The sequence below is a fragment of the Hemicordylus capensis genome, chromosome 2, assembly GCF_027244095.1.
Source record: "Hemicordylus capensis ecotype Gifberg chromosome 2, rHemCap1.1.pri, whole genome shotgun sequence".
Taxonomy (NCBI): Eukaryota; Metazoa; Chordata; class Lepidosauria; order Squamata; family Cordylidae; genus Hemicordylus; species Hemicordylus capensis.
In genome coordinates this window covers 36989297-37002591 of record NC_069658.1, presented here as the reverse complement: position 1 = coordinate 37002591, position 13295 = coordinate 36989297, and the positions used below count along the sequence as shown (strand labels likewise).

Here is a 13295-nt window from a genome sequence, read left to right as displayed (position 1 = left end):
ATTGCATGCACCATAGTCTGCACAGCTTGCAATGTATTTGCCTTCAATTTTTGTAAGATTTACATTTCTCGCACATCAAGTTATGGTGTGGATATACTGCCTCCAGTGATGCCAGTCATTCTCAGACTGATTTTGTAATGGTTTAATTTCATGTCTTATGGCACACATGCACAGAACAAATGGAACACCACACTACATGTGTTTAGCACAAAGTCTGTTGTGATTTCGGATCTGTGTGATTCCTATGAATATTTGTGTCTTCTTGTAAGTCGAATCAGGGCATTTGCCTCTTCAAACTGGTAGAATTCTTCAACACAGTAACACCTTGCTAACTCAGGTTTGAAAAGGATTTCACATTAAAGATGGCACAGTTCAATGCTTATTATAAATGCTTCAGATCTGCAATACATTGGTATTTAGAAGTCTGAGTTAGCACGGCGTTGCTTGCTGAAAAATTGTTCTCAGAATTCAAAAATTCTCCCAGAACTCACTGTCTCTAAAGATTCTGCTGTGTCTTTGGATTCCCTCCTTATCTTTTTAGGACAAATTTCCAGATATGCTTTTGTTTAAAATGTATTCTTGGGGGGGCAGGCGCGGCAGGGGTGTGTGTTAAATACTGTACATATAAATAACACTGAAAAAACTGGACGGGTTTTTTTATGCCACTTGTCCACATTTTGAAAGACTAACCTCTCCTAAAGCACAAAGTTGTTGCTGAACTAACTATAGCACTATTCAGGGTCTGACTAACAGAAACTGGATCAGCAGCTAGATCATGAAAATCAGGCTTCAGTTCTACTTGCCGCCTCAAGACTCATTCTCTATTTCCACATTTCCTCCCTTCTGATATTTATGATTGTGATGAAGAGGTGCAGGGCTACTTTTATGCAAATTGGCTTAGAACTCTTTGGAGCTGTCAATCATAAGAGACAGCTAGAGAGTGGCAGGTTGGAAGTGAAGTTCAATTAGCATGGGGATTTGGGTCTGGGTAGGAAAAGTCTCAAGGAGGAGTTGTTCTCAGACTCAAAGGATAAGAGTCTAAAAAATAAAGGACTGGGTTATTACAACAGTCTGTAATAAAGACTGTGTTGTGAAATACACTTCTGGGAATGAACTGGGTTCAAATGCGAAAAGCCTTATATATTGTGTGTAAAGTAACTAAGTGCTGTGGAAGTTCAAATCATCAACTTTGTAACCAAGCAAGATTTCAGCCCTGCTAATCAGCAGTGAAACAAACAAACCTCAGAAAACATCTTTAAATAAATTGTCTTCTTGTTTTGTTTTGTTTTAAAAGACATCTGACGGTGATTTCTGTAAAAAATCCTTCTCACATATGCAAAGCCACATTATCAGGGTAAAGAAACCAACAGAGTTACAGAGGCTTCATTGTATAACTGGTGACAGTGGAAATTTAAGTGCACTTATACAACACCACAATGATGAGCTGTTTAAACAGAAGAATCTATTTGTGAACCTATGAAAATAGAATCCTAAAAGAAGTGGGCCTGAAAATATTCACCCTACATGATCATGCCAATGAACAGACTTAACTGTATCCAAAAGGGACAAATTTTAATAAGATTAGGATATTATGAAGCTGTGGTGTTTTTGAAATTGGTAGGATGGTAATGTCTTGTATCACCACATCACTGCTCCTATTGTATGTTTCACACCTTTCCATTTATTTATTTAAAATATTTTTATACTGGTTAGATACACAGGACTGGGATTTCTACATGGCACCCAGATTGCAGAATGCTGTTTGGGGCACATGGGGGTGGGTCTGCTGGTCCCCTCCATGTTGGTGTATGGATGCCAAGTAGAGATTTTATCAGTGTGTCTAACATGTCTAGTGACCACACTTACATCTCCCTTTGGCTAACTGGCTTTTACTTGCAGTCTCCGCTTGCAATGTGATAATGATAATCTGATAATTTTATTGTGTCTAATGTTTTAGTTCTATTAACTGCCTCATTGCAGGGTAGGGATGTGCACGGAACCACAGAAGCACGGTCCGGAACTGGGGGGTGTCTAGCTTTAAGGGCGGGGGGGATAGTACTTACCCCTCCAGCCGCTTTTCCCCCTCCGGCGCTCCACTTTGGAGCAAAGTTATTGGGGTGGCAGCGATCCTCCCTGCCGCCTCTGCCCTGTCATTGTCCAGAAAAAGCGGAAGTTACTTCCACGCATGCACCCATTGCGGCACACGTGTGTCTGTCGCCGCACACGCACACCGCACAAGTCACACGTTGCGTGCTGTGCACGCAACGTGTGACTTTGTGGCGCGTGTGGCAATGGACGCATGCGCGCCGCAATGGGCGCATGCACAGAAGTAACTTCCGCTTTTCCTGGACAACGACAGGGGCAGAGACAGCAGGGAGGAATGCTGCCACCCCAAAAACTTTGCTCCAAAGTGGAGTGCCGGAGGGGGAAAAGCGGCAGGAGGGGTAAGTACTACCCCCCCGCCCTTAAAGCTAGACACACACACACCCCCGCCGGACTGGCCCAATTCCAAACTGGTTCGGAGGCCTCCAACATGGCCTCTGGACTGGTTCTGTGCACATCCCTATTGAACAGGGTAGAAATATTGTAATAAAATAAAATTGGGAGTGGAGGGAGCTTAAACACAATAGGGCCCAATGCAGTAATAATGTGTGTGCGTGTTAATCCCCATAAGGGCATGATCTAGTAAGGTACTGGGAATTTCTCTCTTCCCATGGTCTCCTGAAATAAGGTTACCCAAGCCTTATTGTGCAACTCCTGTTCATTTCAATGATACTTGTGTGGGAGAAGTCCCCAGCGGATAGCTCTCAGAAGAGCTTTGAAGGTATCCCTTTGCATGCCACCTTACCTTAAAAATCAAAGCAAGGTGATTGGAATGTTTCTCTGCGTTCCAGGGGGGTTTAGCACAAGCCATTTCTATAACAGCACAACCAACACTCCACACATCACAGCTCCTACCATATTGTTGGCCTCTCAACACCTGAGGGAGAAAAAGAAAAAGACATTTAACTTCTCTAAATATTCTACCACCAGCATAACAGATATTTTAATAAGTCTCTACTTTAACAAAGAACATTCAATGGATATTTTATTATGAGAACTACTCAAAAGGTTAGGTTATGGTAGGATGAACAAATCGTTCAGCACATACAAAAGCACAATCAGGCAAGTGGGAACATCTTGTTTGTATCTACAGCAAAATGAATTTGCAAAAAACCAGTAACCTGAAAATATGAAGTTTTTTTAATCAAAGTACTAAAAAACAAAATTAAAAAAAATCTAAAATTCTTGAAGATCTATGGGTTCCACTATCTACCATACTTTAAAGGGAGTATAGGGTCACTGGGTCTTTAGTGGTCCTGTTCCAACATAAATCACCACACAATTTCCAGCAATTCTGTCTTAAAGAACTTGCTGACAAGGAACATACCTTGCCAATTTGGGAATAAACCAACTCTATTTTCTAAAACAGTGTTTCCAAAACCATGGGTCACAGAGCAACCCTGTTGGCTATAATCATGGAAGGTAGAAAGTAGTTCAATTGTGCTTGAACTTGAGGAACAAGAGTTCTCACACATCAGTGACTAGCCAATTTTCTTAGCAAAGAAGGTGGGACAAAGTCCACATCAACCCACATCGATTTATTTCGGTTATTTTAGCCCACTTTTCAACTGTGTTAGATTCCCAAAGTGGGGTATAATTAAAAGATTTCAACAATACAGTTGGGCATCGATATCCACGGATTCGTGTATCCACAGTCGGGTAAAAGACACCCAACCTCAGGGTGGGGGTGTGGGGGTGGCATATTGACCTCACATATCCGCGGGTCGGGGATGGCCGGAAATGACCGTGGAGGTCATTTCTGGCTGCCATTTTGTGTCTCAGACCCTCAACATGGCTCTGTTCTTTAAAAATGAGGGGAAAAACCACAGTGATTTTTGGCTGATTTGGGGGCATTCGGGGCACTGCACAACTTGGGGGGAGCAGCAAAGCATAGTAAGGAGCATCCCCCCCAAAGTTGGCCGATTTTCAGCAATTTTTGACAATTTTCCCGACAACTGGGAACCTATAACCTCTGTAATCCCATAGCCCCCAATGCCTCAATATTTGTGGTTTCCGTATCCACGATTACAGCCAAGAATGGAACCCCCATGAATATTGAGGTCCTCCTGTACAAATAAAAAATTACAAGCAGGGAGATGAAATGAATGCTAGCTTGCTCTTGTTGACATTAAAGCAAGAGTCAAAGCAATCTTTAAATTCTGAGACAGATGGCAAAACAATTTCAGAGGGATGTGACACAACCTGCAGAAGGAATCACAACCCACATCCCTCTTGCCCAGTTCTCTTCATTGTAAGGCCTGGGGATCAGTGGTGGCCCCCATCAATCCTACGGCTCCATGGCTAATTGTTTATTGGGCCTGTGTGACACTGTGCAAGACCTGAAGCAAGGGCAAAGTTTCAGGAGCCTTTTCAGACTAGGGGAAGAGAAAGACAGAGAAGTTGGAAACATCACGTTGCATAATCACAGGATTATGTAAAGGAATTATGTCCCTAAATTATGCATATTTGCAGTGTCTGCTAGTACTTGGATAGTTGTTAAAGGCAAGAGGAACAAAACTCTACAGGCTCTTCTCACTTGAACTCCATAGGGTATCATTTTACTTTGCTAAAGGAGAGGAAGCAGTTAGTGACTAGGATTAAAAAAAAAAAACTCTTTTCCTAAAGTTTTAGGGTTTTAATTAATATTGTTTTAATGGTTTTAATGCTGTTTTAAAATATTATTTTTAAAATTTTGTTGTTGTAATGTTTTAAACTTTTTGTTTTAACTAATGTTTTACTTTTTCTGCTTTTATTTTGTTGTGAACCACCCAGAGACGCAAGTTTTGGGTGGTATAAAAATATGTTAAATAAATAAATGAATGAATTAATGAATGAATTAAGTAAGTAAGTAAAGTAAGTAGCAATAGTGGATTCTTACCTCAGGTGCCATAAATGCAATGGTCCCCAACAACTGTCCTTGAAACTCTCCAGCACCAGTTCCTTTAGATGCCAATCTTGCTGCAGCTCCAAAATCAGCAATTCTTAATCTATGGCCTGTGCTGTCAATCAGCAAATTAGCACCTGTCAACACCATTAAAAAGGCAATTAGTTGACATTCTATGTGTTTAACAATGCAGAAACTGGAGTCTTTACAGAAAAATGCATCCCAGACATTGAAAAAGACCACTGAAGACTTTGGATCTTGTTAACAAATAGTGTGTTTTGCTCTACTTGAAGAGAAATAGTTTTATTTTGCAATGATTTAAAGCTTGAGGGCCACAGTTCTGTGGTAGAGCATCTGCTTTGCACGCAGGTAGTCCCAAGCTCAATCTCAGACATCTCCAGGTAGGTCTGGGAAAGACTCTTGCGTAAAACCTTGGAGAGCTGCTGCCAGTCAGTACAGACAAATGCTAAACTAGACAGACCAATGGTCAGACTAGGAATAAGGCAGATTCCTGTATTCCTATGATTTAGTTACAGGAGCTATTGCAGACTATATTTTGACATACATTTGAATGTATACCACAATAAATTTTCATCCTGTTGCTCCGAAATAAAATTTCTAACCATCTCCTCCTAGAGAACATAAAGGAAGTGCCATGGCACTGTAGACACCCACCTAGTTTACTGGAGCAAATTATTTTGTAGGTTGGACACTGACTAAAAAAGTAATGCTACAATAAATCAGTTTCTACGTAAGAGAGGTACCACAGTGCTTTTGGTATCAATACTGCTAAAGATTTTATTGGTTATTTTTGCAATCCATGACCCAGTACAAACGTAATGGGAAAGCATGGTTCCTGCAATGTAAACAAGCCCCATGAGCCATGGACTCATGCCCTCCTGCTCTGGGTAAGAGGAGAGAGAGAGAGAGAGTTTTTACTTCAGACTGAAGTTAACTAGAGTTCTTAGTTACAAACTAACTCTTAATTCAAATCACAGATAAGGGAAACAAACCATGGGAGGAGAGCTGGTCTTGTGGTAGCAAGCATGAGTTCTCACCTCCTAAGCAGGGTCTGCATTTGAATGGGAGATTACATGGGTGAGCACTGTAAGATAGGGATGCGCATGAATGACTGGCGGTTTGGCCTGTTTGAAGGCGGCGGAGGGTGGGGGGATACCTTTAAGGGCAGAGGGAGGTGCTCTTACCCCTCCCGCCGGCGCTGCAATTTAAAAGGGTTCAGATGTGCAGCAGCGTACCTCCCTGCCGCCCCATTCCCTCATCGGACCGGAAGTGACCAGTGTGCATGAGCACAAGCAAGCGCAACATGTGCGAGCACACTCCAGGTACTTCCAGTCTGACAAGAGAATGGGGCAACAGGGAGGTACGCTGCCACCTCGCCGGAATATTTTAACTTGCAGCATCAGCAGGGGAAACATGGCAGGAAGGCTAAGAGGACCTGCCACCGCCCTTAAAGGTACCCCCCACACACCTTTGAGCCACCCCCCACTGGTTCTGTATACATCCCTACTGTAAAATGGGAGCAGTTCTGGGAGGAGCACCAGTGTGCTTGCATGCAGAAGGTTCCAAGCTCCCTCCCTGGCACCTCCAAGATAGGGCTGAGAGAGACTCCTGCCTGCAACCATGGAGGTGCCACTGCCAGTCTGTGTAGACAAAACTGAGCTAGATGGACCAATGGTCTGACTTGGTATATAGCAGCTTTTTAAGTTCCTAAGATCAAACCATGGTTTCCTATTTGTTTAACTTTAACTGTGGCTTGCGTTTCCAAGTTTTTATGCAAGGAAGACGTCTGAGTTAACTTCAAGCTAAAGAGCAAATGTGCTCTCTCCTCTCTGCCCATACATGAAAGAGCAGGGGAGCTTGCAAAAGTTCATTCATGGAGTAGGAAATCAAGTTATGCCATCCAATTCAATTGATGGTGGCCTCCCCACATTAAGAAGCATCAGGTGTAAGCAAGACCAAGACAGTAAGTAGACTATAATCCTTCTGGCTGTGTTCAGGATCAAAGAAGAAGACTGGACTTACAACAACAACAAATATTTATATATACTTCTCAACAAAAGTTTTCAACGCAGTTTACATAGAAAACTAACTAACTAACTAACTAACGCACTACCCAGAGCCTTTGGATGTGGCTGTATAAAAATGCAATAAACAAAGAAACAAGATGGACCCCTGTCCCCAAAGGGCTCACAATCTAAAAAGAAATATAAAGATAGACACCAGCAACAGTCACTGCAGGTACTGTGCTGGGGGGTGGATAGGGCCAGTTACTCTCCCCCTGTTAAATAAAGAGAATCATCACATTTAAAAAGTGCCTCTTTGCCCAGTTAGCAGTGTTCGTTTTCTTCAGTGGATGGATGGTATCCTTGAGTGGATTACTCCTCCCATTTGCTCCAACAGGTAGAGCCATGGCAAATCAAGCATATTATATACAGGTGAAACTCGGAAAATTAGAATATCGTGCAAAAGTCTATTAATATCAGTAATGCAAATTAAAAGGTGAAACTGATATATGAGACACATGCATTACATGCAAAGCGAGATAAGTCAAGCCTTAATTTGTTATAATTGTGATGATCATGGCGTACAGCTCATGAAAACCCCAAATCCACAATCTCAGAAAATTAGAATATTACATGGAACCAAGAAGACAAGGATTGAAGAATAGAACAATATCGGACCTCTGAAAAGTATACAGTGTACTGTGCTTGATTGGCCAGCAAACTCGCCTGACCTGACCCCACAGAGAATCTATGGGGCATTGCCAAGAGAAGGATGAGAGACATGAGACCAAACAATGCAGAATTGCTGAAGGCCGCTAATGAAGCATCCTGGTCTTCCATAATACCTCATCAGTGCCACAGGCTGATAGCATCCATGCCACGCCGCATTGAGGCAGTAATTGCTGCAAAAGGGGCCCAAACCAAGTACTGAATACATATGCATGCTTATACTTTTCAGAGGTCCGATATTGTTCTATTCTACAATCCTTGTCTTCTTGGTTCCATGTAATATTCTAATTTTCTGAGATTGTGGATTTGGGATTTTCATGAGCTGTACGCCATGATCAACACAATTATAACAAATTAAGGCTTGACTTCTCTCGCTTTGCATGTAATGCATCTGTCTCATATATCAGTTTCACCTTTTAATTTGCATTACTGAAATTAATGGACTTTTGCACGATATTCTAATTTTCCGAGTTTCACCTGTAGGGGAGTGGAGAGGCAGACTCCACCACTTCTAGTCCTGCCTGTTCTGAAGGCACTAGAGATTCATGGAACCGGTTCCTACTGTTTTCCATAAAAGCCTCAGGCCAGTTGTTTCCATTCCACCCATACTCCTTCCCAACACTGGGCTCTGAATTTGTCCCACCCCCGCACATGGAGTATTCTCACAGAGGCCACGCAGCCTGGGAGGAACTGGTTTGCTCCTGGGTGCTCTGATGAGATTAGGGCCTGGCAGCCGCTAGTGCCAAGTCGAGATATTTTTAAAGTCATGGCCCAGGCCAGTGTTCTATCATAGCAAGACCTAGGAGCCAGTGGCAACTCCCACTGGCTCTAAGTGTGGCTACCTAGTTGTCAGGCCTGTGCAAAGCTTTGGCCAAAAATGAATATCTCACCCCACCTTTTAAAGGGGTTCCTTAAAAAGGAAACAGAGCCCTTTCAAGCCCCAGTACCATCTTGGAAGGCACACATGAAATGCTGGGAAATGTAGTCCTTCCCAGCATTTTCCCCATAGAACCACATGGAGAAAGTGTTGAGATGGCTACACTTCCTAGCACTGTTCACATCTTCCAAGATACTCCTGAGGCTGAACAGGGCTCTGTTTTTCTTAAAGGCCCCCTTCCCAGAACTGGGAGAGGCCAGTGCTGTAAGAAATGAGATTTTTTAAAAATTTATTTTTTGGCCAAAGTGGCCCCTGTTTAAAATATAGTGAAGACCACTGGCCTAGCTGAATGGCTGCCTAAAACAGGCTCTCCAGAATATCCAAGAAAGTTGGAAAACTCTGGTAAATTAGCCAAAAACATATCTGATTCCACTTCCTGCCCTGATTAATGTAGGGGAGGAAGGGATAGAAAGGAGGAAGGAATAGAAAGAACAGGCTTGAGGCTCTGATGGAAAAAAGAGCTGAGCTCAAGGAAGACCAGAACTGAGTGGATTCTCCTTCACCAGTTGAGCATATAGCAAGCATGATTTGTCCATCAGAGTGAGTGGAAGGAATGACCCACTCAAAGATACCATTCTTCACTGAAAACCAAATAACAGACAAACAAGATCTATCATCCTCAGTACCATGAGAACAGATATCAGGAACGCTTTCTTCTAAACACAGTCACAATAATCTTTTGGGAGTTGCTGGGCTACTTTCATACCATCCACATCGTAATGCAATACTCCAGAAAATCAGCACAGTGTGCCTTTTAAACAATCTGCACCTCAAGCTAAGCCAGGCCTGCTCAACTTCAGCCTTCCTGCAGATGTTGGCCTACAACTCCCATAATCCCTGGCTACTGGCCAATGTGGCTGGGGATTATGTGAGTTGTAGTCCAAAAACAGCTGGGGGGCCTAAGTTGAGCAGGCCTGAGCTAAGCCAATGCAATGGAGTACAAGTACGAGAAAATGTTGATTTTCCAGACCCCGATATTCCAGATTTTCCAGACAGGGTTCACAGAACCAGTTGTTTGCCCATTTTGCTTCCTCATTCTACCCTCAACTTATATCTCAGGCATATGCTGTGTAATTATGCGCAGAAATATCACTTTCCATGTCCCAAAACGGTTATGTGTGGTAGTATAGAAACTCTTTTTGTTGTCCATATCCTTTTATGTTCCAAAAGCTGCAGGTTTGTGTTGTGAAAACTTATTTCAGTGACAATGTGCCTTTTGCCTTGATTTTCTAGACAATCATCTAATCTGGACTGACCTTCCAATTAGTCTGGAAAATCTCAGTTTCTCTGTACTTCTGAAGACCACAGAAGTGCCTATATGAAAGGCAGCTTCTAAACAAAGGTTGAGCCAATTGAGAATACTTTCCTTGAATTAGAGAGCACACAAAATTAGAGGCCAATCTTTGTTTGCCCAGCTATGATAACACTGTTCCTACCTTTGACATCTCTGTGAATGATCTGATTCTCATGCAGATAAGCAAGGCCACGAAGCAACTGTTCTATGTAGTTTGTAACCACAGACTCTTTAAAGGCTCCATATTTGCTTAACAAATGAGCAACGGATCCCCCTGGAAGGTAAAAGGAATATATTTTAGCTAACATTAGAACTCCTCATGATGGAACTCTAGTTTTAACTATCACTACATTCTAGTAACTGTAAAGAACTGCAACATTTGATAGTCATCATACAAAAAGGTACGGTACATGCACTAAGCACAATAGATATATATTTTATTTTAACATATTTCTGTTTAAAGGCACAGTAAAAAGCAGTATTTTATCTAAACTTGATACTGAGGGTTTAAATAAAGATCTACTTTATATTGTAAACTGTTTTGTCCCTTGATAATTAAATATCTCTCATATGCTTGTGTTCTATTCTGCTAGACTTAACACCTCATAATGAAGTTCTTCACATTCCATTAAAATCCAACATTTAATTAATGGCTGTTAATGCAAATAGTTATACAAATACACTTCACATCTTAACGCCTCATTAGCTTCCTTCCACATATCACTTTCTGTCTGGAGCTACTAAAGCATATAAAGAGTAACCATTCTTGTCCGAAGTAATGCTTTGAATAGTAAAACAGATGGAAGCAGACAATACCTACTGCTCACTTAATACACTTTCATGGTCCCTCTGGGGTCATAAACATGAGCAGAACCCTTACTGAATAAGGACACACATGCAAATGGCACAGGGAGCCATCTTAGCTAATTAGCAACAGTGCTGATGGGCTCTACATGTATTCTCTTCCCTGCTGATTCGCTGATGTGGGTAAAGGTCAATTGTTTGACAGGGCTACGTGCATGACTGTTGCACCTATACACATTTATGTTATGGCCAATAACTCTGGTGCAACAGGGGAAAAATCAATCATAACTTCCTTCCAACTTGTAAACAAATGTTTTTAGAACCTAGCAACACACACCGAATGTATGTTTGGAAACATACACCCATACCCCATAGGTTTATGTTATCTCATGTAGTCACTTTATCACAATATTTTAATCATATAAGGGGCTTCTATTGCTTTTAATCAAGCAAGATTTTGCTTGATTATGTCTGTTCATACGGGCCTACTGCTGAGAGATTATTTTGAAAATTGATTTGACAAGCTTTATGTATAAGGGAAGTTTGATTGGCTGAATGTTGGCTAAGAGTTGGCCATCTGGTCCTAGTCAACTGATTGGTGAAGTTACCTAATCCTGATATATTTCTGCAAACGATACAACAGTCAGCAATTCATATTTTTTTGCACAAAAGGCAATAATAATTTTTAATTATTTTCTAAAATGACATCTTTCTGATTAAGATGGGGGTGGTGTCTTCTGATCAGAATTGGCCTACCAAAACTTAACAAGTACCCCAAAACCACCCCCTTGGGAGGCTAAGACCTTCCCCTGAGAAAAGGCACTATAAGAGTTTATGCTATGGTTTTGATTTTGGGACTTTTCTCCCCTTTCGGGGATTGTTTCTTCCCTTTTGGGAGACTTTCCCCTCCTTCTCAATTTTTCCTAGCAATTTTTCCTCCTAAAGCTCTGGCTATAGTCTCTTTTTGATTCTTCATTGAGTGTCTATTTTGGATTCTATCCTTTGTGTTGCTGAGACTGATTTGCAGACTGATTCGGCAGGAGTGGTAAGATCCCTACTGAATTCTTTAATATGATTATATTTTTTAAGATTAGCTCTTCTAACCTATCCTAAACGTAATCGAAATAAAATGTTGACTTGACTTCTGGAGAGCATGCTTCATTTTCTGGGCAGTGGGCAAGCAGGTGGTCAGGACCCAATAACCCGATAGCTAAAATTTGGCTACCAGGGAATATTAGTAATAAAAAATTCTAACAAATTGGAGGCGATGCTGGGATTCTTGGCCAGCTATAATTTGCATTGCCTGGAAGGTCAACTACAACACCTACTGGAATGTTAGGATATTAGTGTTAGTGAGTGGGGTTTTTGATGCTCTTGTGAATACTTTATTTGTATATGAGGAAGGTTTTGAGGAAAAGGAAAGGAGGAGAGTGTAGGTTTCTGAAAACTGAAGTTTAAAAGCAGGGATTAAGAGAGGGAAGATGGAGAGAGCTCAAGCTTTGGTGGTGGTAAAAGATTCACCATTGGTTATATACCACAAATCCAAAGGACATAACCCCTGGATGCCAGGAGCATTCCCAGCTCAAGAAATTCTTTAAAAATTTGAATTTGATAATTTCCAAGGAACCAATAAAATGTGTCCTGGCCAGAAAAAGGTGAAAGCAGCTTGCTTATGGGGACTTTATACTAGGTTGCCCAGACTGTGACTGAGGAAGTTGACAATTTGAATATAGAACTGCTTCCCAGATGGCTCAAGGTGAGAACCTGCATTTCTGTCTGCTGCTGCCTGCCTAGGGGGTGATCTGATCTGTGGGACTGTGGCTGCTGATGCTCACTGGGGAGTTTGTACAGGACTAGGGCTAAGGGTGAGTCAGAAGTTCTCAAGTGCCACTTGCCCAGACTCATCAATTCTGGGCCTGTATAGGAATGCTGCCTGTGGCGATGGGCCCACCACAGGTGAGGTTGCCACCGAAGGGGCAATACCAAAGGGGGTTGCCCCTTTGGGGGAGCCACTTCAGGCAATAGTGAGGGCAAGTCCCCCTGGCCCAGGAATTTACGTGTGTGTGTTTCCTGGTTGTGTTGTAGTAGTGGGTGGGTATTTTATGTTATAGTTTTAGAAGCTGAAGTTGCTGTTCAGAAAGCTTCTGAGTCTAAGATGAGATTAGTTTATAATGAGTTTAGGCTTGTCTGGAGATGGCAAGACAGGGGGCATATCCATGGATTCTGGGGTGGCTATTTCAGTGGTGGTGGGGAATAGAAGAAGTAATGTTGGCAAATCATTTGGCCATTACAGCAGAAGGGAAATAAAAAAAATTAATAGCTGATTCCCCTTCCAGCTGTTCTGCCAGCTCTTTGACCTTGGAGAGCAGTGCCAACTACCCATGGAGCATCAACTTGCTCCTTTGCCATGCCAGGTCAGTCCAGAATATATCAGAAATCATCCATGATCTGATTATGGATGAAGGGACCAACTGGTATGTGTCACAGAGACTGGTTGGGGGAGGCTGGTGGCCTGGTCTA

At 42.1% G+C, this 13295-nt stretch overlaps 1 protein-coding gene across 4 annotated transcripts in view; it reads right to left on the bottom strand.

The window, feature by feature from the left end:
• The window catches only part of MAP3K1 (mitogen-activated protein kinase kinase kinase 1), a 98301-nt gene that overhangs the window by 2781 nt on the left and 82225 nt on the right, over positions 1–13295 (bottom strand). For all 4 annotated transcript variants that reach the window (XM_053299308.1, XM_053299310.1, XM_053299309.1 and 1 more), the window contains exons 17-19: positions 10114–10245; positions 4982–5124; positions 2849–2980 (exon numbers count right to left, since the gene is read on the bottom strand). In XM_053299308.1, coding sequence (XP_053155283.1) covers positions 2849–2980; positions 4982–5124; positions 10114–10245 — 407 coding nt within the window. The remainder of the gene's footprint in view (positions 1–2848; positions 2981–4981; positions 5125–10113; positions 10246–13295) is intronic.